The 24,379-nt window shown below is 46.4% G+C and overlaps 1 protein-coding gene across 6 annotated transcripts in view; it reads left to right on the forward strand.

The window, feature by feature from the left end:
* The window catches only part of LOC140476049 (uncharacterized), a 452,737-nt gene that overhangs the window by 69,794 nt on the left and 358,564 nt on the right, over window positions 1-24,379 (forward strand). For all 6 annotated transcript variants that reach the window (XM_072568002.1, XM_072568006.1, XM_072568005.1 and 3 more), the window contains 5 exons: window positions 1,519-1,662; window positions 2,197-2,393; window positions 3,846-11,871; window positions 12,747-12,895; window positions 15,648-15,798. In XM_072568002.1, the coding sequence (XP_072424103.1) occupies window positions 1,519-1,662; window positions 2,197-2,393; window positions 3,846-11,871; window positions 12,747-12,895; window positions 15,648-15,798 (8,667 nt within the window). The remainder of the gene's footprint in view (window positions 1-1,518; window positions 1,663-2,196; window positions 2,394-3,845; window positions 11,872-12,746; window positions 12,896-15,647; window positions 15,799-24,379) is intronic.

The raw sequence follows: 24,379 nt of genomic DNA on the forward strand, positions 1-24,379 counted from the left end.
GGAAACAGATCCTTCAGTCCAACCCGTCCATGCTGACCAGATATCCCAACCCAATCTAGTCCCACCTGCCAGCACCTGACCCATATCACTCCAAACCCTTCCTATTCATATATCCATCCAAATGCCTCTTAAATGTTGCAATTGTACCAGCCTCCACGACTTCCTCTGACAGCTGATGCCATACACGTACCACCCTCTGCGTGAAAACATTGCCCCTTAGGTCTCTTTTATATCTTTCCCCTCTCACCCTAAACCTATGCCGTCTAGTTCTGGACACTCCGACCCCAGGGAAAAGACTTTGTCTATCTACCCTATCCGTGCGACTCATAATTTGGTAAATCTCTATGAGGTCACTCCTCAGCCTCCGACGCTCCAGGGAAAACAGCCCCAGCCTGTTCAGTCTCTCCCTTTAGCTCAAATCGTCCAACCCTGGCAACATCCTTGTAAATTTTTTCTGAACCCTTTCAAGTTTCACAACATCTTTCCGATAGGAAGGAGACCAGAATTGCACGCAATATTCCAACAGTGGCCTAACCAAGCCAATGAAGTATTTTTTGAAGTTCAAATGTAGGAAATGTGATGCTAATTTGTACACAGTAGGATTCCACAAAGGGCAATGTGATAATGAGCAGATGTTCTGTTTTCACTTGGTTAAGGATGAATATTGTCTCTTCTTCAGAAGAGAGCCCTGAAAGGTTTTAAATTTAACAACTATCGTGAGACAGCTTACACCTTCAGCAGTACAGCATCGGGAACATCAGCCTTGAATTCCCTGGTCAGATTTATGGAGAGGGAGTTGAACCTGCAAACGTTCAATTCGGAATCAAAATAGTGACCTATTGAGCCACAGCTAAAGCCTCAAGGGAGGGCCTTATAATCTACACTCATACACAAAGGATGTGATGGCATGGACGCAGCTTGAAGGCAAAATATTTGCAAAACTTTAATGGAAGATCAAGAGAGGGAGAATAAAAACGAGGATCTTGTTTATAGGCCATCCTTGGGGCACTGTGCACAGTTCCATATTCCATGTTATAAAAAGATACAGACGCATTGGAGACTTTGCAAACCAAGATTTTAAAAAATGAAACCCATCCTAATATAATTATGAGGAGAGCCTCAGCAGGGCCGGGGCTGTTCTCTCAAGAAAGGAGAATGCTGCGGAGCATTCAAAAATTGTGCAAAGGTTCAATGAGGTAGATGCATAGGAAGTGTTCTCATTGGGAGGGGAGACAAAACTGGGGTCCAGAAGTGTAAGGCACTCGCTGTAAATTCAGCTGGGAATTCATGAGATATGTCTTTATCCTGAGAATTGGGAGAATGTGGAGCTAGTTACCACTGGGAATGGTTACAATGAACAGCAAAGATGTGTTTAAGGAGGAGCTGGTAAAGTCCCTGTGGGAGAGAGGGAGAGAAAGCTCTGTTGATGCAGTTCATTGAAGAAGGTGTGAGCAGGTGTGTGAATTGGCCTGTTTCTGGTCAGAGTGATATTGAGGCAGGGTTTGGTTTGTTTTTCAGGAGGTGCTATCATTGGTAGATGCACATCTTCATCGGATGAAGTTTGAGGTGGAGCAGAATAAATTCAATGCGGCTCTTCAGGAGTGTGAGGACCATCAGAGAATGGACAGCTCCCACGTGCAGTCCCTTCATGAAGGGCACCAGGTAATTCCATCCCCACCTGGGGACTGAGCCGCTCTGTGATCGCAATCTGGTGGAGTTGTGGAAATGTTACTGGGCTAATGCATCTCAGGCAAATAATTTAGAGATGGGAATAGTAATCCCACCATGGTCAAAGGCAGCATTGAAATTCAATAAACGTCTGGAATTAAATTGGGTATAATGATGACCATGTGGTCATAATGACGACAAATCCAGTATAATGACGGCCACTATAGATTGTCCCACAAACTCATCTGGTTCACTCATGTCCTGGAGGGAAAAGAAATCTACTGTCCTTACCAAGTCTGGCCTACAGATCATGATAATGTGGCTTGACTCTTAATAGTCATCTGAAGTGTTCCTAGTTAGGCATTCAGTTCAAGGGCAATTGGAGATGGACAGTAAATGTTGACCAAAGTGATGGCCATATTCTGTAAATAAATAAAAATACCTGCATCTCTTCCTGGTCTGATGTTGAGCTCTTGTGAGAGTTGAAATGTAGCTCTTTATCCCAAAGATTCTTCTGTTTTTTCCTAGATGTCCTTTTCCAAAGGCAGCAGTTTGACCCGAGCCCAACAACACCTGGCAGCGATGAGGGAGCTCTGTGATGGCAATGTTGATGCTGAAATAAAGGCCACCCTGCAGTCCTGTGAGGATCGTAAGACTGACCTGGAGCAACGGCTCATCAAGTGTTTTTCCTGGTTCCAGGACCCAGTCAGCTCACCACAGACAGGGTCAGCACTAATGCTAAAATCACCTCCACTGAGGGTTCTTCATGAATCATGACCATTTGTGGGGATTTGATCGAAATTTTAACTAAGTATTTTATTGTTGTGAGAGCAGGAGTCACATGTAGACATGTAAGGGCGCTGGGTGTCTTCCAATAATCCAACAACATCGTGGTCACTTTTGCTGAGACTTCACTTTTTCTTACAATCATTTAAAAGTGAATTCCAAATTCCCCCAGGTTTTGAGTCCTACTGTTTTGCTAACCTAGTGATTAAATTGATGAAACATGCAGAAGCAGATTAATGTCTTTGTTTAAAGAAAGGTTGGCTATAGGCTCGGGGTCTATTCCAGGAAAATCCAGCGATAAGCATCTGCTTTGTTTGCCTCAAGCACCATTGGGTGAGAGGGGAGAGAAGGAAGGGAACGAAGGGAAGCAGTGTGGAGAGTTTGTATCAGGCAAGGATGGTGTTGGCCTTAAATCCTGGCCACTGTCTTAGCTGCAGAATGAGCTCCATTTCTCAACAACATGGAGAAATCTGAACTGGTCCCTTTCCCCACACTGCTGTAGGGTGTTCCAGTTCTTTGGCAGGATCATTCACAATTGGATCGGTGTGGGGAGGAAGGGGTTAATTGGTTGCATTAATAATCATCAGCCTCTGATGGGAGGAAGGGGTTTTTCCCAGGAGGTACTGACTGATGTTACACTGGAAGTGGCTATGCAACATCTCTCCTCCAAGAGCAGGATTAACCATTTCCACCTCCATAACATTGACCCTCAGGGCTCCTGCCTCAGCTCAACCCACAGCTGAAACCCTCACCCATGTCGCAGTTCCTTCCTGATGCGGCTATTCCAGTGTTCCACTGGATGCTCTTCCACTTTCTACTCTCTGTAAACCTGAGTTCATCTGAAACAAGTTCTCTTCATAATATTAATCATGTGCTTGCTGACCTTCTGTGGCTCTGAGACCTCTGCTTTAAAATGTTCTTCCTTATTCTTACATTCTTTCATGGCCTTTCCCCCCTCCCCCTATCTCTGTAACTGCCTCTACCCTCTGAGATCTCTCTGCTCCAATAATTCCAGCTTCCTGTTTGTTCTTGATTCCTATCGCTGCAGCATTGCTGGCTGTACCTTCAGCTGCCTGGACTCCAATCTCAGTGTCCCCTCTCTCATCTTCCTATCCTTACCTCAATGTCCTTGTTTAAAACACTGCATAAAAATCCACCTCACTGGCAAAGCTTTTGGTCACCTCACCTATTATCTCTTGCTGTGGCTTGATGCAAAATGTGTTTTTATAATCACCCAGCAACGTGGTTTGGAGAGTTCTTTGGTGTAAAAGGTGTTAGCACCAAAGAACCTTCCAAACCACGTTTCCTCACTGTATCTTCTCCTAATGGGGTTTTGCAAGAATTTGCAGATGCATGTTCTCAGACTGACAAGTGCATTGTAAATTTAACAGGGAATTGAAGAGTGAGCGTCAAAGGGAAGTGGATCTGACTGAGGCTGCAACAAGGAAGGCACCATCTGGACGGGCAAAAAGACAAACAGAGCAGGCTGATGATCCAGGGGGTGAGAATTCAGCTCAACCTGTGACCAAAGTAGGCCAGGCCTCCACACAACTTGGAGCGGCAGAACCCAACAGAAACATTCTGGTTGATATTGGAGCAAGTGAAATTCCTGGACCATGGACAGAGTGGATTAGAATTGATGACCTGGGGAGAGAAGGCCAGACTCAATCTGTCCAAGAGACCCAGAGGAGGAAACTCCAGGGTGACTGGTTACAAAGAGGGGACTGTCAGCAATCAGTGACACACTGTCTGACGGATGGAGAGCCTCCTGCTACTGTGAAAGGAGAACATTCTGGTCAGCATTACTCCATGTCTCAGAGAGGGGACACTGAGGCTCCTGGTTTGAACTTTACTCAATTGCAAATGCAGTCTTCGAGTGGTGAGGATCAGGGCCCTGCCCAAGCAATGGGCAGTCATACTGACTTAGTGGCAATTTCTTCCAGAAGTCAAGGTCTTGCCGACGATTCTGGCCAACTGGCCAAATATCTCCTGATGGGAAAATGTGAGATGGAAATGTTCCCCAATGTGGACATCACTCACTTGGAGGAAGATTCACTGAGTGGGCAAGGCCAAGGGGAGACCACAGACAGAGGTGGGTCAGCACTGTTAGCGTCAGCATTTCCCAGTAAGAAGCATCAGGGTTGCCTCCAAACACGTGACTGCTTGGCTCAGTCACAGAAAGAGAAGACAGGCCAGAAAGCCTTGGACACAGCTCGAACAGAGAAACCTGCTCAAGTGACATTCATGGCTCTCAGTAAGGAAGAGCAGGCTGCACATCGAGGAACAAAGGCAATTGCTGAGTTCAGCAAAGGCTTTCTCACTGAACAGCTCAGTTTGACAGGGAGAGATCAGGGTGAAGACATTCCTGTGTGTGTGGAAGTGTCTCTGAGTGAAGAGGAACAACTTGACAAACCAACAGTACAGGCCACTGTGGAATGGCCAGGAGCAGTTCAGGACCAATCAGATGTGAGTGACACACTATTTGGTAGAAAACAGGGTGAAAGTCTCACATTGTGTGACAAAGAATCGCTGATTGGAGCAGATCAGACAGATCCCTGCACAATGAAAAGTTCAGTAAACCTCAATGGAGCGATACAGACGGGGCAAGAGCAGACAGGAGAGTATCATATTGAAGGAAACCAAACTCTAATGAGAGAGTTACCCAGTCATGACAACCCAGAATTTGTGTTTGACCAAGAGCAAACAATTAGTGCAACAACAGAAAGGACAGTTCAACTTCCAAAAGAGAATTCCAGTGGAATAGACCAGGCTTACGGCCTACTTGAGGACGGCAGTCAGAAATCAACAACAGTGTCTGTGAGTGAAAGGGAGTTGACCGGAAATCAATCAAGACGAGGTCCCACCCAATTATCAACATCGTCTCCAATTAGAACAGGCAGATGTGACCATCCAACAATGGCAGGTTCTGGTCAGTTGTCAGAACTGGCCCTCAGTGGAGACATTAAGGTTTGTGACCTCCCAGAAGATGATTCTGGGCAGTTACTCCCAGACTCTGTCAGTGAAGAAGGAATCGATGCTGACCTGACAGCAGAGGATTCTGCTCAGTCTGGAAGAGAGTGTTTGATGGAGAAAGAGCTGAACCTTCTTGAATCAGAGGAGATTTCCCAACTGGGGACAGAGCTTCATTCTGGGAAAGTGCAGACATTGGGCCCACTTGGAGTGGACTCTCCAGAATGTCTGTGGGAGGGAGAACATGTTGATAGGGCAACCACAGGATCTTCTGCTCCTTTGATGACAATGACTCCAAGTGGACAACTCCAGGGTGATGCTACAGTCATGGAGGATTCAGCAGGAGTGTCAGGCAAGGATCTGAGTGAGAGAGATAAGGCTGATGGCCTAGTGAGTGATGTCTCTCCTGGTCCAGTGACAGAGCCACTGTCTGGGGAGAAACAAACTGAGAATGCAGTAGCCCAGGATATTGTACGTTTGGTGAGATCATCTAAGGGCCAACATGAGGAGATCCGAGAAAGTATGACCAGTGGAAAATGGGGTGATGATCTTACTCTGACGGAAGAGGAGATTCTGATTAGAGCAGATCAGACTGATGCCTGCAAAATGAAAGATTCGGTGAACTGGGAAGGATTGAAACAGGGGGAGCATGAACTGACAGGAGGCCATTGGGGAAAGGTATCTCCTTTTCCCAAAATAGGAGCAATTGCTGTTCAAGATGAGGCATATGGCCTCCCGAGCAATGATACTGACCGATTACCCATCAGTGAACAAACCCAGACCTACACAGCTGAAGCAAGGAACATTGTGCAGTCCCTTAGTGAACAAGACCACAGTTATGGCCTACTCACGCAGGCCTTTCCTCAGTTAGTCGAAGTGTCTCAGAGTGAAGGAGGCCAAACCCTAATGGGTAAATTACCTACTCATGATAACCGAGACTTTGTGTTTGATCAAGAGCAGAAAATCACTACAGCAACAGAAAGTACAGATCAACTTCCAAAAGAGTATTCCAGTGGAGAGAACCAGGCTTATGGCCTATCTGTGGAGGGCACTCAGAAATCACCAACAGTGTCTGTGAGTGAAAGGGAGCTGACTGGAAATCAAACAAGTCAAGATCCCACCCAATTATCAACATCATCTCCAGTTAGAACAGATAGATGTGACCATCCAACAATGGCAGGTTCTGGTCAGTTGTCAGAACTGGCCCTCAGAGGAGACATTAAGGTTTGTGACCTCCCAGAAGATGATTCTGGGCAGTTACCCCCAGACTCTATCAGTGAAGAAGGAACCGATGCTGACCTGACAGCAGAGGATTCTGCTCAGTCTGGAAGAGAGTGTTTAATGGAGAAAGAGCTGAACCTTCTTGAATCAGAGGAGATTTCTCAACTGGGGACAGAGCTTCATTCTGGGAAAGTGCAGACATGGGGCCTACTTGGAGTGGGCTCTCCAGAATGTCTGTGGGAGGGAGAACATGTTGATAGGGCAACCACAGGATCTTCTGCTCCTTTGATGACAATGACTCCAAGTGGACAACTCCAGGGTGATGCTACAGTCATGGAGGATTCAGCAGGAGTGTCAGGCAAGGATCTGAGTGAGAGAGATAAGGCTGATGGCCTAGTGAGTGATGTCTCTCCTGGTCCAGTGTCAGAGCCACTGTCTGGGGAGAAACAAACTGAGAATGCAGTAGCTCAGGATATTGTACGTTTGGTGAGATCATCTAAGGGCCAACATGAGGAGATCCGAGAAAGTATGACCAGTGGAAAATGGGGTGATGATCTTACTCTGACGGAAGAGGAGATTCTGATTAGAGCAGATCAGACTGATCCCTGCAGAATGAAAGATGCAGTGAACTGGGAAGGATCGATACAGGGGGAGCATGAACTGACAGGAGGCCATTGGGGAAAGGTATCTCCTCTTCCCAAAATGGAAAGAATGGCTGATCAAGATGAGGCATATGGTCTCCTGAGGGAAGATACTGACCGATTACCCAACAGTGAACAAACCCAGACCTACACAAGTGAAGCAAAGAACATTGTTCAGCCCCTGAGTGAACAAGACCACAGTTATGGCCTTCTCACGCAGGCTTTTCCTCAGTTAGTCAGAGTGTCTCAGAGTGAAGGAAGCCAAACCCTAATGGGAGAATTACCTACTCATGATAACCCAGACTTTGTGTTTGACCAAGAGCAGACAATCACTGCAGCAACGGAAAGTACAGATCAACTTCCAAAAGAGTATTCCAGTGGAGTGAACCAGGCTTATGGCCTATCTGTGGAGGGCACTCAGAAATCACCAATAGTGTCTGTGAGTGAAAGGGAGTTGACTGGAAATCAGCCAAGACGAGGTCCCACCCAATTATCAACATCATCTCCAGTTAGAACAGACAGATGTGACCATCGAACAATGGCAGGTTCTGGTCAATTGTCAGAACTGGCCTTCAGTGGAGACATTAAGGTTTGTGACCTCCCAGAAGATGATTCTGGGCAGTTATTCCCAGACTCTGTCAGTGAAGAAGGAATCGATGCTGACCTGACAGCAGAGGATTCTGCTCAGTCTGGAAGAGAGTGTTTAATGGAGAAAGAGCTGAACCTTCTTGAATTAGAGAAGATTTCGCAGTCAGGGACAGAGCTTCATTCTGGGAAAGTGCAGACACTGAGTCCACTTGGAATGGTCTCTACAGAACATCTGAGGGAGGGAGAACATGGCGATAGGACAACGACAGGATCTTCTGTTCCTTTGATGACAATGAGTCTGAGTGGACAACTTCAGGGTAATAGTACAGTCATGGAGGATTCAGCAGGAGTGTCAGGCAAGGATCTGAGTGAGAGCGATAAGGCTGATGGCCTAGTGAGTGATGTCTCTCCTGGTGCAGTGAAAGAGTCACTGACTGAGGAGAAACAAATTGAGGGCCAACCTGAGGAGATCCGAAATAACAAGACTGGTAGAAAATGGGGTGATGATCTCACTCTGCCAGTAGAGGAGATTCTGATTAGAGCAGATCAGACTGATCCCTGCAAAATGAAAGATTCAGTGAACTGGGAAGGAGTGATAGAAGGGGACAAGGAACTGACAGGAGGCCTTTGGGGAAAGGTATCTACTCCTTCCAAGTTAAGAGCAATGGCTGATAAAGATGAGGCATATGGCCTCCCGAAAGATTATACTAACCAATTACCCATCAGTGAACAAACCCAGACCTACACAGCTGTAGCGAAGAACATTGTGCAGTCCCTGAGTGAACAAGACCACAGTTGTGGCCTACTCATGCAGGCTTTTCCTCAGTTAATCAGAGTGTCTCAGAGTGAAGGAAGCCAAACTCTAATGGGAGAATTACCAACTCATGATAACCCAGACTTTGTGTTTGACCAAGAGCAGACAATCACTGCAGCAACGGAAAGTACAGATCAACTTCCAAAAGAGTATTCCAGTGGAGTGAACCAGGCTTATGGCCTATCTGTGGAGGGCACTCAGAAATCACCAACAGTGTCTGTGAGTGAAAGGGAGTTGACTGGAAATCAGCCAAGACGAGGTCCCACCCAATTATCAACATCATCTCCAGTTAGAACAAACAGATGTGACCATCCAACAATGACTGGTTCTGGTCAGTTGTCAGAACTGGCCCTCAGAGGATACATTGAAGTTTGTGACCTCCCAGGAGATGATTCTGGGCAGTTACCCCCAGACTCTGTCAGTGAAGAAGGAACCGATGCTGACCTGACAGCAGAGAATTCTGCTCAGTCTGGAAGGGAGTGTTTGATGAAGAAAGAGCTGAATGTCCTTGAATCAGAGGAGATTTCTCATTCAGAGACAGAGCTTCATTCTGGGAAAGTGCAGGCATTGGGTCCACTTGGAGTGGATGCTACAGAATGTCTGAGGGAAGGAGAACATGGCGAGAGGTTAACCACGAGGTCTTCTGTCCCTTTAATGACAACGAGTCTGAGTGGACAATTTCAGGGTGACAGGACAGTCATGGAGGATTTACCAGCAGGGTCAGGAAAGGATCTGAGTGAGAGACCTCAGGCTGATGGCCTAGTGAGTGATACCTCTCCTGAAGCAGTGACAGAGCCACTGTCTGAGGAGAAACAAACTCAGGGACAATGTGAGGACATCCAAGAGAGTATGACTAGTGGAAAATGGGGTGAAGATCTTACTCTGTCTGTAGAGAGGATTCTGATTAGAGCAGATCAGACTAATCCCCGCAAAATGAAAGATTCATTGTACTGGGAAGGAGTAATACAGGGAGAACAGAAACTGACAGGAGGCTGTTGGGGAAAGGTATCTCCTCCTCCCAAAATAGGAGCAATGGCTGTTCAAGATGATGCATATGGCCTCCCAAGCGATGATACTGACCGATTACCCATCAGTGAACAAACCCAGACCTACACAGCTGAAGCAAAGAACATTGTTCAGCCCCTGAGTGAACAAGACCACAGTTATGGCCTACTCACGCAGGCTTTTCCTCAGTTAGTCAGAGTGTCTCAGAGTGAAGGAAGCCAAACCCTAATGGGAGAATTACCTACTCATGATAACCCAGACTTTGTGTTTGACCAAGAGCAGACAATCACTGCAGCAACGGAAAGTACAGATCAACTTCCAAAAGAGTATTCCAGTGAAGTGAACCAGGCTTATGGCCAACTTGTGGAGGGCACTCAGAAATCACCAACAGTGTCTGTGAGTGAAAGGGAGCTGACTGGAAATCAAACAAGACAAGATCCCACCCAATTATCAACATCATCTCCAGTTAGAACAGACAGATGTGACCATCCAACAATGGCAGGTTCTGGTCAGTTGTCAGAACTGACCCTCAGGGGAGACATTAAGGTTTGTGACCTCCCAGAAGATGATTCTGGGCAGTTATTCCCAGACTCTGTCAGTGAAGAAGGAACCGATGCTGACCTGACAGCAGAGGATTCTGCTCAGTCTGGAAGAGAGTGTTTAATGGAGAAAGAGCTGAACCTTCTTGAATCAGAGGAGATTTCCCAAATGGGGACAGAGCTTCATTCTGGGAAAGTGCAGACACTGGGCCCACTTGGAGTGGGCTCTCCAGAATGTCTGTGGGAGGGAGAACATGGCAATAGGACAACGACAGGATCTTCTGCCCCTTTGATGACAATGACTCCAAGTGGACAACTCCAGGGTGATGCTACAGTCATGGAGGATTCAGCAGGAGTGTCAGGCAAGGATCTGAGTGAGAGAGATAAGGCTGATGGCCTAGTGAGTGATGTCTCTCCTGGTGCAGTGTCAGAGCCACTGTCTGGGGAGAAACAAACTGAGAATGCAGTAGCTCAGAATACTGTAGGTTTGGTGAGATCATCTGAGGGCCAAAGTGCAGAGATCCGAGAGAACATGACTGGTAGAAAATGGGGTGATGATCTCACTCTGTCTGTAGAGGAGATTCTGATTAGAGCAGATCAGACTGATCCCTGCAAAATGAAAGATTCAGTGAAATGGGAAGGAGCGATACAGGGGGAACAGGAACTGACAGGAGGCTGTTGTGGAAAGGTATCTACTCCTTCCAAAATAGGAGGAACAACCGATCAAGATGAGGAATATGGCCTCCCTAGAGATGATACTGACCGATTACCCATCAGTGAACAAAGTGAAGACGACACCCCACCTGCAGAAATGTCTGTAACTGGAGCAACGCAGACCATGACCCAAAACAATGTGGATTCATTGGACTGGGAAAGAATGAAACTGTGGGCACATGAACCGACTGGTGACCCAGGGAATCCTGAGCATGCTCTTCCTGAACCAGAAGGCTGGACTGAGAGACAGCAGGCTGTTGCTCTGCTGCGGGAGAATTCTGAACCAGCGCAACAATCTTGTTTTGTTCAGTGTACGCAGGACGCTGTGAGTGAACAGGAGGAGGCAGGCAGAGCAGGCTCACGCAGACACCAACCTGCTGAGCTCAATCCCCCAGGTGTACAGCCCCTGGGTGCTGAATGCCAGCGTAGTGTCCAGGCAATCATTCCGACAGGAGAAATGATTTCCCCTGAAGTGGATGTTACCCTTGAACCTGGATTGTCAGGGCATTTTGAGGGAGAGCCTTTGAGCCAGGTGGAGCAAGTAAAGGAGGCTTCTGCTGAGTCAGCACCAGTTTTTCAAATCAGAGCCGATCAGACTGCCACCCCAGAAGGAGATGCGTTCCCTCCCAGAATTCACATCCCTCAGAATTCCAAAGAAATGGAAAATTCTGCCCAATCAGTGAGCTGCTCTTCAAATGCAGAGAGACAGCTGTCAGCTGGTTCTGCAGCAAGACTTGTCAGAACACTGAATGAAGACCTCGAACCACAAGATGAAGGTGAATTGACGGAAAAGGAGTCGACGATGACTCTGACTTGGCCGCTTGCTGATTTTTCCCAATCTCAAATGGAATATTTCGAATGCAGTAACTTGACTGATGACCCAGTGAGGAAGGACTCAGGGAAACCAGTGCACAGCACTGAACAGGTATTCTTACTCTACTCTTAACCAATCATATACTTGCTAAAGTTAAAGAGAAATTAAGCTTTCTGTTTAAACTAGTCTTCTTCTGTAAATTATGTAGATACGTTTTTAAATACTTTCTATTTAATTATTTCCTGTAAGTTGTATTTCTTGTTGTCAGAGATTTTGATGACATTTTTGAGACAATGTTTCCCATTGTGAATGGCAGTACCTGTATCTCCCGTTCAGTTTTGATATGTAAACAGTCACAAGGTAATTTCAAACTCTGGTCACCAGATGGCTCTGGGGGGCAAATTGTTGCCCTCCCTTCTTTTCTGTTGATAAAAATAAGCTTATCTTCAATGACACATCATGAACAGTGTCTCAGTAAGACACTTAGCAATTCTAAACAGAAACTGCCTCTGATGTTTCAGGAGAGATTATTGACTCTGTTGTCATTTCAACCCATGTTTATACCTGAACCATCTCCCTGAAGGGTCAGTCCCCTGACTTCAATCTATTTAAACTGACAATAATCCTTCTAGGAACTTGTGATTTCATAGAGTCATAGGGTCATAGAGATGTACAGCATGGAAACAGACCCTTCGGTCCAACCTGTCCATGCCGACCAGATATCCCAAACCAATCTAGTCCTACCTACCAGCACCCAGCCCATATCCCTCCAAACCCTTCCTATTCATATACCCATCCAAGTGCCTCTTAAATGTTGCAATTGTACCAGCCTCCACCACTCCCTCTGGCAGCTCATTCCATACACATACCACCCTCTGTGTGAAAAAGTTGCCCCTTAGGTCTCTTTTATATCTTTCCCCTCTCACCCTAAACCTATCTCAGTGCAGGATTTGAAAATGTCGAATGTGTCCTGTTTCCTTCCCTAGGAGTTTGCTGACGTTATGACCTTGGGCTTGGTGGATCCCAGTGAAAGGGCACAGCAAGGAAAAGAGACTCGAGATGAGGAAGATCGAAGATTGGCAGACGTTGAAAGACAGGACCACAACGTAAAGACAGGGAATGAGATTTCTGAAAGGTACTGGATATACAGTATACTGTCCTGTAAGGTTTAGGATTAATGACTTACTATTTCCTAAGATAAGCAGTGAGCAATTGTTAGCAGGTTTTGAGGTAGCTTGTGAAGAAGCGGCCAATTCAGTTAAATAACTAGGAAAGTGTACAATCTGTGTGACAGTGATACCCAGAGGATGAGGGGATGTTGGTTGTGTTAATCTCATTAAAGTTGTGAAAGCTGCTCTCTGCTATCTTGGGGCTGGAGTGTCAGGAAATCCTTTCCAAAGGTGTCTGTGTCTCTGGAGTCACATGTTGCTGTGGAGTCACATGCAGGCCAGAGCTAGTAAGGATGGCAGATTAGTGAATCATTTGGGTTTCACAGCTTGAAACAATAGTTTCATTGTCATGAGCATTCAACTCCAGATTCATTAATTGATTTATTAAATTCCTCAGCTTCACAGTGGGATTTGAACCATGTCCCCAGAGCATTATTCTCGATGTCTGGATTACTATTCCAGTGTTAGGACCCAGGGATAGCAAGCCAAATCAAATAAGCCTTCCTATCAACTGGATTTGCAACACAGCAAAATTAAAATATTCCCTCAAAATTGCCCACTCGTTTCCTCACCAGACTACAAATAGAATCATAGAATCCCAACAAGGTAGAAGTATGCCACTTGGCTCATTGATTCGACACCAACCCCCAAAAAGCATCCCAAACAGACCCATCCTCCTACCCTATCCCTGTAACCTTCTAATTCCCATGGCCAATCCACCTGACCTGCACACCTTTGGACTGTGGGAGGAAACTGGAGCACCCGGAGGAAACCCACTCAGACACGGGGAGAGTGTACAAACTCCACACAGACAGTCGCCTGAGGCTGGAATCGAACCTGAGTCCCTGGCATAACATAATGGATCTTGGACTCCATGTTTCTAACTTCAAAAAAGCTAACAGTTTATTATTAGTACTGTAATTTTAGAGTACAAATCTGAATTCCAAAGTATTATAAATATCCATGATTTAAATCCAATCTTCTATGAGCACACGTCCCCAATCAGACACAGACAGACAGACCCAGTTAAGGGATAAATTGAAAGATGATAAAAGAATTGTAATTTGTCAGTTCAGTTAAACAGTTTCAAACAATGGATGGAAGCCTTCATGCAGCTCTTGTATAATGAGCTATTCCCAGGCATGTAACCGTATAGCTAACTTCAAAGTCACTGGTGAATGTGAACAATTTTAGAATTCTTCCAGAATTATTTACTTATTTCATACAGGCTGGGATTCCTTCCTCAGAACATTCAACAATTATGGAATGAGCTGCCAGAGGAAGTGATGGATGCTGGTACAATTACAACATTTAAAAGGCATCTGGATGGGTATATGAATAGGAAGGGTTCAGAGATATGGGCCAAGTGCTGGCAAATGGGACCAGATTAGATTAGGATATCTGGTCAGTATGGTCCGAAGGGTCTGTTTCCGTGCTGTACATCTCTTTGACTCTGATTCTTAAAGTGGACAGAAAACCCGAGAGAGAGAAAACACAGCAGCTAATCCCGGAGATTCCAGAATCGCTCCACACCTCCCAAAGCCAATCAGAATCAGTTTCCCTTCCTTTTTAATCAGCGTTCCCTGTGGTTGGCCGACCAATTCAGCGTCCAACCAGATGCCTGCCCTGGGCCTGGTAACACCCAATGTCCGATTGTCCACAGGGTCCTTTAGATGGTGACAAAGTTGCATTATCTCCCAGACCAGCCACCAACTGCAGACACCTGTGTTTGTCTCCTCTTGTAAAACATGCAGCTGTTCAGACTTCACCACTAACCTCACAAATAGTTTCACCAGAAAAATGAGAAAAATAAAGTAAATCTAACAAGGGTCTCCACACCATGACATTGCCAACATGCTCCGTCATATCTGGGTGATGCCAGTGGAGGAAGCCATTCTTAGTCCTGGAGAACCAGGTAAAATACACATCTGGAAGTACAGTATAATGGAGCAGATCAACCTCTCCACAATGTCCAGGACATTGACGTTCACAGGCTTTCCATGAAATGTCAAAGCAAGCAGCAGTTACTGAATAAAAACCGAAAGAACTGTGGATGCTGTAAATCTGAAACAAAAACAGAAATTGCTGGCAAAGCTCAGCAGGTCTGGCAGCAACTGTGGAGAGAAATCTGAGTTAATGTTTCGGGTCAATACAGCACAGGAACGGGCCCTTCGGCCCTCCAAGGGTCAAGTGACCCCTTTTCAGAACTGCAATTACTCGGTACTTTGGTTGTAGCTCTGGCAGATGGGATTTGAACCCCTGGCTTTAGATTACGAGACTGGACCTCACTAGCCGAGTGACATTACCATGACAGCAACATCTCCCCACTTGTATGAATGAGAGACTGACTGCCAAGTGGTAGAGGTTAGGTGAGGAGAGGTTAGGTGGTGGGGGTGTGTAATGTCACTGAGCTGTAATCCAGCACCCCAGCCTAATGTCCTGGGGGTCTGGGTTCACCCCACCTTGGTAGATGCTGGAATTAAACAACTGGTCTAATGGTGACAATTGTCATTAAAACCCATCTGATTCACTACTGTCCTTTAGGGAGGGACATCTTACATGGTCTGACACACACATGTGACTCCAGAGCCACACAATGGAGTTGACTCTTAACTGCCCTCTGAGACATTTAAAGATGGGCAGTAAATGTGAGGCCTAGCTAGAGATGAATTAATTGTCCATGGCCAATGTTCCATATTGATCCTGTGTTTGTTACAGAGAGACTTCACTGAGAATGGCCTTCACTGCACTGGAATCAATGAAGGAACAGATTCTGTCATTACACAGCTCACTGGTACAGTTTCAAAACAAGCCAAAGGTTCTGACAGGATTCAGCTTCAAGCTCGAGCCTGAGGTACAGATGCTGAAGGTAAATGACCTTTCATTTATATCATAGGAGAAGGGCACTATGGGAGTATGATTCAGAAAAAAATCTTATGCTGAGTAAGAGATAATGGCATATTGGAACTTAAAGCTGGATTCAAACCTGTAGCTTGGATAAAGGGTCTTTAAGAAAAGGAAGTTTTAGGAAGGGAATTCCAGAGCTTGGGAACCATCCTGCTGTGGGAATGGTTACTGGCGGTGGAGAAGAGAAAGAGGGAGATGAACAATGATCTAGATGTGGAAGAGCACAAGTGTATTTCTCTTTTCAAGTTTCTACCTGATATCCAGAATTACTGACACACAAATCACTAAAAATAGCAACATTACATTAAACCTGTGTAGATCCATGCTTAGAAACCACATCTAGACCACCATAAACAGCCTGGCTTCTTCTTGTTAAAGATAATGGGTAAAGATGCTGAGAAGATTTATCAAAGAGAAGCCAAACTCAGAGGTTTTATTTTAGGAACAAATTACTGCAGATGCTGGAATCTGTACTGAAAACAGCAAATGCAGGAGATCACAGCATCAGGCAGCATCCATTGGGAGAGAGCAAGCTAGTGTTTCCATCAGAGCTGAAGTGTGGAGTGGGCAGATTGATGCTATAGTTGGGAGATTGGGGGGGGGGGGGGGGTGAGGTGGGAGGGAGCAGGGGAGCAGTTGGTGGCTGTTGTGCACTGGGGGAGTAAAGATATTGATAGTTCAGATTAAGGGATCGCAATGTGAGAATGGCAGAACAATGGTATGTCTTCTGCCAGACTTGAAAAGATAGTAAATGGGATTTGGGGAGTGGGGGGAGCAGTGAGGACATGATAACAAGCTAAGATCATGTCTCATGAACTTGATTGAGTTTTTTGAAGAAGTAACAAAGAGGATTGATCAGGGCAGAGCACTGGATATGACCTATATGGACTTCAGTAAAGTGTTTGACAAGGTTCCCCATGGGAGACTGATTAGCAAAGTTAGATCTCATGCAATACAGGGAGAACTAGCCATTTGGGTACAGAACTGGCTCAAAGGTAGAAGACAGAGGGTGGTGGTGGAGGGTTGTTTTTCGGACTGGAGGCCTGCAACCAGTGGAGTGCCACAAGGATCAGGGCTGGGTCCTCTACTTTTGATCATTTATATAAATGATTTGGATGTGAACATAAGAGGTACAGTTAGTAAGCTTGCAGATGACACCAAAATTGGAGGTGTAGTGAACAGTGAAGAAGGTTACCTCAGATTACAATGGGATCTTGATCAGATGGGCCAATGGGCTGAGAAGTGGCAGATGGAATTTAATTTAGATAAATACAAGGTGCTGCAATTTGGAAAAGCAAATCAGAGCAGGATTTATAAATAGATTAGATTCCCTACAGTATGGAAATAACCCATTTGGCCCAATACTGACCCTCTGAAGAGTAACCCACCCAGATCCATTCCCCCACCTTATATTTACCCCTGACCATTGCAGCTTAACACTACAGGCAATTTAGCATGACCAATTCACCTGACCTGCATATCTTTGGATTGTGGGAGGAAAGCAAAGCACCCAGTGGAAACCTGCACAGACATAGGGAGAATGTGCAAACTCCACACAGACAGTCACACAAGGCGGGAATGGAACCTCGGTCCCTAGCACTGTGAGACAGCAGTGCTAACCACTGAGCCAGTGTGCCACCCATACTTCATGGCAAGGTCCTAGGAAGTTTTGCTGAACAAAGAGACCTTGGAGTGCAGGTCCATAGCTCCTTGAAAGTGGAGTCACAGGTAGATAGGAGTTTGGTTTGCTTTACTTTATTAGCCAGTGTATTGAGTACAGGAGTTGGGAGGTCATGTTGCAGCTGTACAGGACATTGGTTAGGCCACTGTTGGAATATTGCGTGCATTTCTGGTCTCCTTCCTATCTGAAAGATGTTGTGAAACTTGAAGGGGTTCAGAAAAGGTTTACAAGGATGTTGCCAGGGTTGGAGGATTTGAGGCATAGGGAGAGGCTGAACAGGCTGGGGCTGTTTTCCCTGGAATGTCAGAGTCTCAGGGGTAAACTTATAGAGGTTTATAACGTCACGAGGGGCATGGATAGAATAATTAGACAAAGTCTTTTCCCTGGGGTCAGGGAGTCCAGAACTAGAGGGCATAGGTTTAGGGTGAGAGGGGAAAGATATAAAAGAGACCTAAGGGGCAACTTTTTCACACAGAGGGTGGTACGTGTATGGAATGAGCTGCCAGAGGAAGTGGTGGAGGCTGGTACAATTGCAACATTTAAGAGGCATTTGGATGGGTATATGAATAGGAAGGGTTTAGATTAGCCAAGTGCTGGCAAATGGGATTGGATTAATTTGGGATATCTGGTCGGCATGGACGAGTTGGAGCGAAGGGTCTATTTCCATGCTGTACATTTCTATGACTCTGACTCTAAAAGAAAGAGAAGAAATGATTCACAAGTTAAAGGTGTTGAATTCAATATGAACTCCACGAGGCTGTAAAGTGCCTTGACTGAAGATGAGATGTTGTTCCTCCAGTTTGCACTGTGTTTACAGGAACACCGCAGCACGCCGAGGACAGACATGTGAGCATGTGAGCAGGACGCTATGTTAAAAGGGCGGCACGGTGGCTCAGTGGTTAGCACTACTGCCTTGCAGCACCAGGGAGCCAAGTTCAATTCCCGCCTCGGGCAATTGTCTGTGTGGAGTTTGCACATTCTCCCCGTGTCTGCGTGGGTTTCCTCTGCGTGCTCCAGTTTCCTCCTACAGTCCAAATATGTGCAGGTTAGGTGAATTGGCCATGCTAAATTGCCCATAGTGTTAGATGAATGGGTAACTGTAGGGGAATGGGTCTGGGTGGGTTGCTCTTCGGAGGGTCACTGTGGACTTGTTGGGCTAGAGGGCCTGTTTCCACACTGTAAGTAATCTAATCTAAAATGGCCACCTTCTGCGGTTACATGGGAAGGTGCTGAGGAGAGAGGTGGTGCTGTTGGTGATTATGAAATGGACAAGTGTATCCCAGAGGGACATGATGAAGGGCTTATGCCTAAAATGTCGATTCTCCTGCTCCTCAGACATTGCCTGACCTGCTGTGCTTTTCCAGCTCCACACTCTCAACTCAGTTACAGGACACTCTGCCCTTCCATGCTGCCGCTCGGGTTGCCCTGGTAACTGTAATTGTAACACTACCGCAAGGGCACTGCGTGCTCAGGGACCACCCAACTCCCCCAGCTCAGGGACTGGACCAGACTGTATCTCCTCACTCTGTCACAGAGCTACCTCACTCACTCACTCACTCTGAGCCTATCGCTGTCTGGCCTTTTAAAGATGGCGCCAGTGCCAAGGATTCCAGTCTGTTACGGGATACCCCAGCAGTGGTGAGTTGTTCCAGGTACACTGCACGATAGAATTGGGTGAGGGGCACCATTGAGGTGGGTTAAGTAGTCAATGAGACAAGTTTAGTGAGCTGTGATGAGAAGTCCCACTTGATTTCACAAAGAGAAACCCTGCATGCAACTTGACAAAACTATTCTGAGCCAAAGTAGAACATAGAACATTACAGTGTAGTACAGGCCCTTTGGCCCTCGATGTTGTGCTGACCTGTGGAACCAATCTGAAGCCCATCTAACTATTCCACTCTTGTCCATATGCCTATCCAATGACAATTTAAATGCCCTTAGAATTGGCGAGTCTACGACTGTTACAGGCAGGCTGTTCCATGCCCCATTACTCTCTGAGTAAAGAAACTACCTCTGACATCCGTCCTATATCTATCACCCTCTCGGTTTAAAGCTATGTCCCCTCGTGCTAGCCATTGCCATCCAAGGGAAAAGGCTCTCACAGTCCAACCTGTCTGATGATCTTATATGTGACCAGTGGGGTACCGCAGGGATCAGTACTTGGACCGCAGCTTTTTACAATATATGTTAATGATATAGAAGATGGTATTAGTAATAACATTAGCAAATTTGCTGATGATACTAAGCTGGGTGGCAGGGTGAAATGTGATGAGGATGTTAGGAGATTACAGGATGACCTGGACAAGTTAGGTGAGTGGTCAGATCCATGGCAGATGCAGTTTAATGTGGATAAATGTGTGGTTATCCACTTTGGTGGCAAGAACAGGAAGGCAGATTACTACCTAAATGGAGTCAATTTAGGTAAAGGGGCAGTACAGAGAGATCTGGGTGTTCTTGTACACCAGTCAATGAAGGTAAGCATGCAGGTACAGCAGGTAGTGAAGAAGGCTAATAGCATGTTGGCCTTCATAACAAGAGGGATTGAGTATAGAAGCAAAGAGGTTCTTCTGCAGCTGCACAGGGCCCTGGTGAGACCACACCTGGAGTACTGTGTGCAGTTCTGGTCTCCAAATTTGAGGAAAGATATTCTGGCTATTGAGGGAGTGCAGCGTAGGTTCACGAGGTCAATTCCTGGAATAGCGGGATTACCTTACACTGAAAGACTGGAGCGACTGGGCTTGGGTTTATAAGACTGAGAGGGGATCTGATTGAGACATATAAGATTATTGAAGGATTGGACACTCTAGAGGCAGGAAATTGTTTCTGCTGATGGGTGAGTCCCGAACCAGAGGACACAGCTTAAAAATACGGGGTAGACCATTTAGGACTGAGATGAGGAGAAACTTCTTCACCCAGAGAGTGGTGGGTGTGTGGAATGCTCTGCCCCAGAGGGCAGTGGAGACCCAGTCTCTGGATTCATTTAAGAAAGAGTTGGATGGAATGGACGGCTTTGAGGTATGTAGGGAAGAGGTGTTGGAAATTCTGGAAAGGGTGAAAATAGATAAGTCCCCTGGGCCTGATGGCATTTATCCCAGGATTCTCTGGGAAGCAAGGGAGGAGATTGCAGAGCCATTAGCCTTGATTTTTATGTCCTCGCTGTCTACAGGAATAGTGCCAGAAGACTGGAGGATAGCAAATGTGGTTCCCTTGTTCAAGAAGGGGAGTAGGGATAACCCTAGTAACTATAGGCCAGTGAGTCTCACTTCTGTTGTGGGCAAAGTCTTAGAGAGAATTGTAAGGGATAGGATTTATGAACATCTGGATAGGAATAATGTGATCAGGGATAGTCAGCATGGTTTTGTGAAGGGCAGGTCGTGCCTCACAAACCTTATTGAATTCTTCGAGAAGGTGACTAAGGAGGTGGACGAGGGGAAAGTGGTAGATGTGGTATATATGGATTTTAGTAAGGTGTTTGATAAGGTTCCCCATGGTAGGCTTTTGCAAAAAATACGGAGGTATGGCATTGAGGGTGAGTTGGAGGTTTGGATTAGGAATTGGCTGGCTGGAAGAAGACAGAGGTTAGTAGTTGATGGTAAAGGTTCGTCTTGGAGTGCAGTTACTAGCGGTGTTCCACAAGGATCTGTTTTGGGACCATTGCTGTTTGTCATTTTTATAAATGACCTGGAGGAGGGGCTTGAAGGTTGGGTGAGCAAGTTTGCGGATGATACGAAAGTCGGTGGAGTTGTTGACAGTGAGGAAGGATGTGGCAGGTTACAGCGGGATATGCTGCAGAGCTGGGCAGAAAGGTGGCAAATGGAGTTCAATGTAGCTAAGTGTGAGGTGATTCACTTTGGTAAGAGTAACAAAAAGATGGGGTACTGGGCTAATGGTCGGATACTTGGTAGTGTGGAAGAGCAGAGTGATCTTGGTGTCCATGTACACAGATCTTTGAAATTTGCCGCCCAAGTAAATAGTGCAGTGAAGAAGGCATATGGCGTACTGGCTTTTATTGGTAGAGGAATTGAGTTCCGCAGTCCTGAGGTCATGTTGCAGTTGTATAAGACTCTGGTGCGGCCGCATCTGGAGTATTGTGTGCAGTTTTGGTCGCCATACTATAGGAAGGATGTGGAGGCACTGGAACGGGTGCAGAAGAGGTTTACCAGGATGTTGCCTGGCATGGTAGGAAGATCGTATGAGGAAAGGCTGAGGCACTTGGGGCTGTTTTCATTGGAGAAAAGAAGGTTTAGGGGTGACTTGATGGAGGTGTACAAGATGATGAGGGGTTTAGATAGGGTTGACCATGAGAACCTTTTTCCACGTATGGAGTCAGCTATTACGAGGGGGTATAGCTTTAAATTAAGGGGTGGTAGGTATAGGACAGATGTTAGGGGTAGATTCTTTACTCAGCGAGTCGTGAGTTCATGGAATGCCCTGCCAGTAGCAGTGGTGGACTCTCCCTCTTTATGGGCATTTAAGCGGGCATTGGATAGGCATATGGAGGATAGTGGGCTAGTGTAGGTTAGGTGGGCTTGGATCAGCGCAACATCGAGGGCCAAAGGGCCTGTACTGCGCTGTATTCTTCTATGTTCTATGTTCTATGTTCAAGGATAGTGGAATCAAGGGTTCTGGAGATAAGGCAGGAACAGGATACTGATTAAGGATTATCAGCCATCTCTAACTATCGTCATAGAGTCATAGAGATGTACAGCACGGAAACAGACCTTTTGGTCCAACCAGTCCATGCCAACCAGATATCTCAACCCAATCTAATCCCACCTGCCAGCACCTGGCCCATATCCCTCCAAACCCTTCCTATTCATATACCCATCCAAATGCCTCTTAAATGTTGCAATTGTACCAGCCTCCACCACATCCTCTGGCAGCTCATTCCATACACGTACCACCCTCTGCGTGAAAAAGTTGCCCCTTAGGTCTCTTTTATATCTTTCCCCTCTCACCCTAAACCTATGCCAAGACCTTCCTTCCATACCAGCAGAACCACATAAACCACTTCGCATAAACCACATCATCCGACGACATTTCCGCCACCTCAAAATGGATCCCACCACCAGGGATATATTCCCCTCCCCACCCCTTTCCGCTTTCCGCAAAGACCGTTCCCTCCATGACTACCTGGTCAGGTCCATGCCCCCCGAAAACCCACCCTCCCCTCCTGGCACCCTCCCCTGCCACCGCAGGAATTGCGAAACCTGTGCCCATACCTCCTCCCTCACCTCCATCCAAGGCCCCAAAGGAGCCTTCCACATCCATCAAAGTTTTACCTGCACATCCACCAATATCATTTATTGTATCCGTTGCTCCCAATGTGGTCTCCTCTACATTGGGGAGACTGGGCGCCTCCTCGCAGAGCGCTTTAGGGAACATCTCCGAGACACCCGCACCAATCAACCACACCGCCCCGTGGCCCAACATTTCAACTCCCCCTCCCACTTTGCCGAGGACATGCAGGTCCTGGGCCTCCTCCACCGCCGCTCCCTCACCACCCGACACCTGGAGGAAGAACGCCTCATTTTCCGCCTCGGAACACTTCAACCCCATGGCATCAAAGTGGATTTCAGTTTCCTCATTTCCCCTCCCTCCACCTCACCCCAGCTCCAACCTTCCAGCTCAGCACTGTCCCCATGACCTGTCCTACCTGCCTATCTTCTTTTCCACCTATCCACTCCACCCTCCTCTCTGACCTATCACCTTCATCCCCACCCCCATTCACCCATTGTACACTTTGCTACCTTCCCCCACCCTCCTCTCTGACCTATCACCTTCATCCCCTCCCCCACTCACCTATTATACTCTATGCTACTTTCTCCCCACCCCCACCCTCCTCTCATTTATCTCTCCACTCTGCAGGCAACCTGCCTGTATTCCTGATGAAGGGCTTTTGCCCGAAACATTGATTTTCCTGCTCCTCGGATGCTGCCTGACCTGCTGTGCTTTTCCAGCACCACTCTGATCTAGACTCTGGTTTCCAGCGTCTGCAGTCCTTGTTTTTACCTTCCTTCCATACCAGGCAACAATCTAGTAATCTCCTCATTTCCAAAGCTTCCACATCCTTCCTGTAATGCAGTGACCAGAGCTGTACATAATACTCCAAGTGCGGCAGCACCACAGTTTTGTACAGCTGCAGCATGACCTCATGGTTCCAAAACTCAATCCCTCCACCAATAAAAGCTAACACACTACGCCTCTTAACAACCCTATCAACCTGGGTGGCAAATTTCAAGGATCTATGCACCCAGACACTGAGATTTCTCTGCTTATCTACAGTACTAAGGATCTTACCATTAGCCCAGTACTCTGCATTTCTGTTACTCCTTCCAAAGTGAATCACCTCACACTTTTTTGCATTAAACTCCATTTGCCACCTTTCAGCCCAGCTCTGCAGCTTATCTATGTCTGTCTGTAACCTACAACATCCTTCTGCACTATCCACAACTTTAGTGTCATCTGCAAATTTACTAAACCATCCTTTTACACTCTAATCCAGGTCATTTATATAAATGACAAACAGCAATGGACCTAAAACAGATCCTTGTGGTACCCCACTGGTAACTGAACTCCAGGATGGCTATTTCCCATCAACCACCACCCTCCGTCTTCTTTCAGATTTCTGATCCAAACCACTAAATCCCCCTCAATCCCATGCCTCCATATTTTGTGCAATAGCCTACTGTGGGGAACCTTATCAAACGCCTTACTGAAATCCATATACACCACATCAACCGGTTTACTCTCATCTACCTGTTTGGTCACCTTCTCAAAGAACTCAATAAGGTTTGTGAGGTACGACCTACCCTTCACAAAACCGTGCTGACTATCCCTAATCAAATTATTCCTCTCTAGA

Source organism: Chiloscyllium punctatum, chromosome 4, assembly GCF_047496795.1.
Source record: "Chiloscyllium punctatum isolate Juve2018m chromosome 4, sChiPun1.3, whole genome shotgun sequence".
In the NCBI taxonomy this organism is placed as follows: Eukaryota; Metazoa; Chordata; class Chondrichthyes; order Orectolobiformes; family Hemiscylliidae; genus Chiloscyllium; species Chiloscyllium punctatum.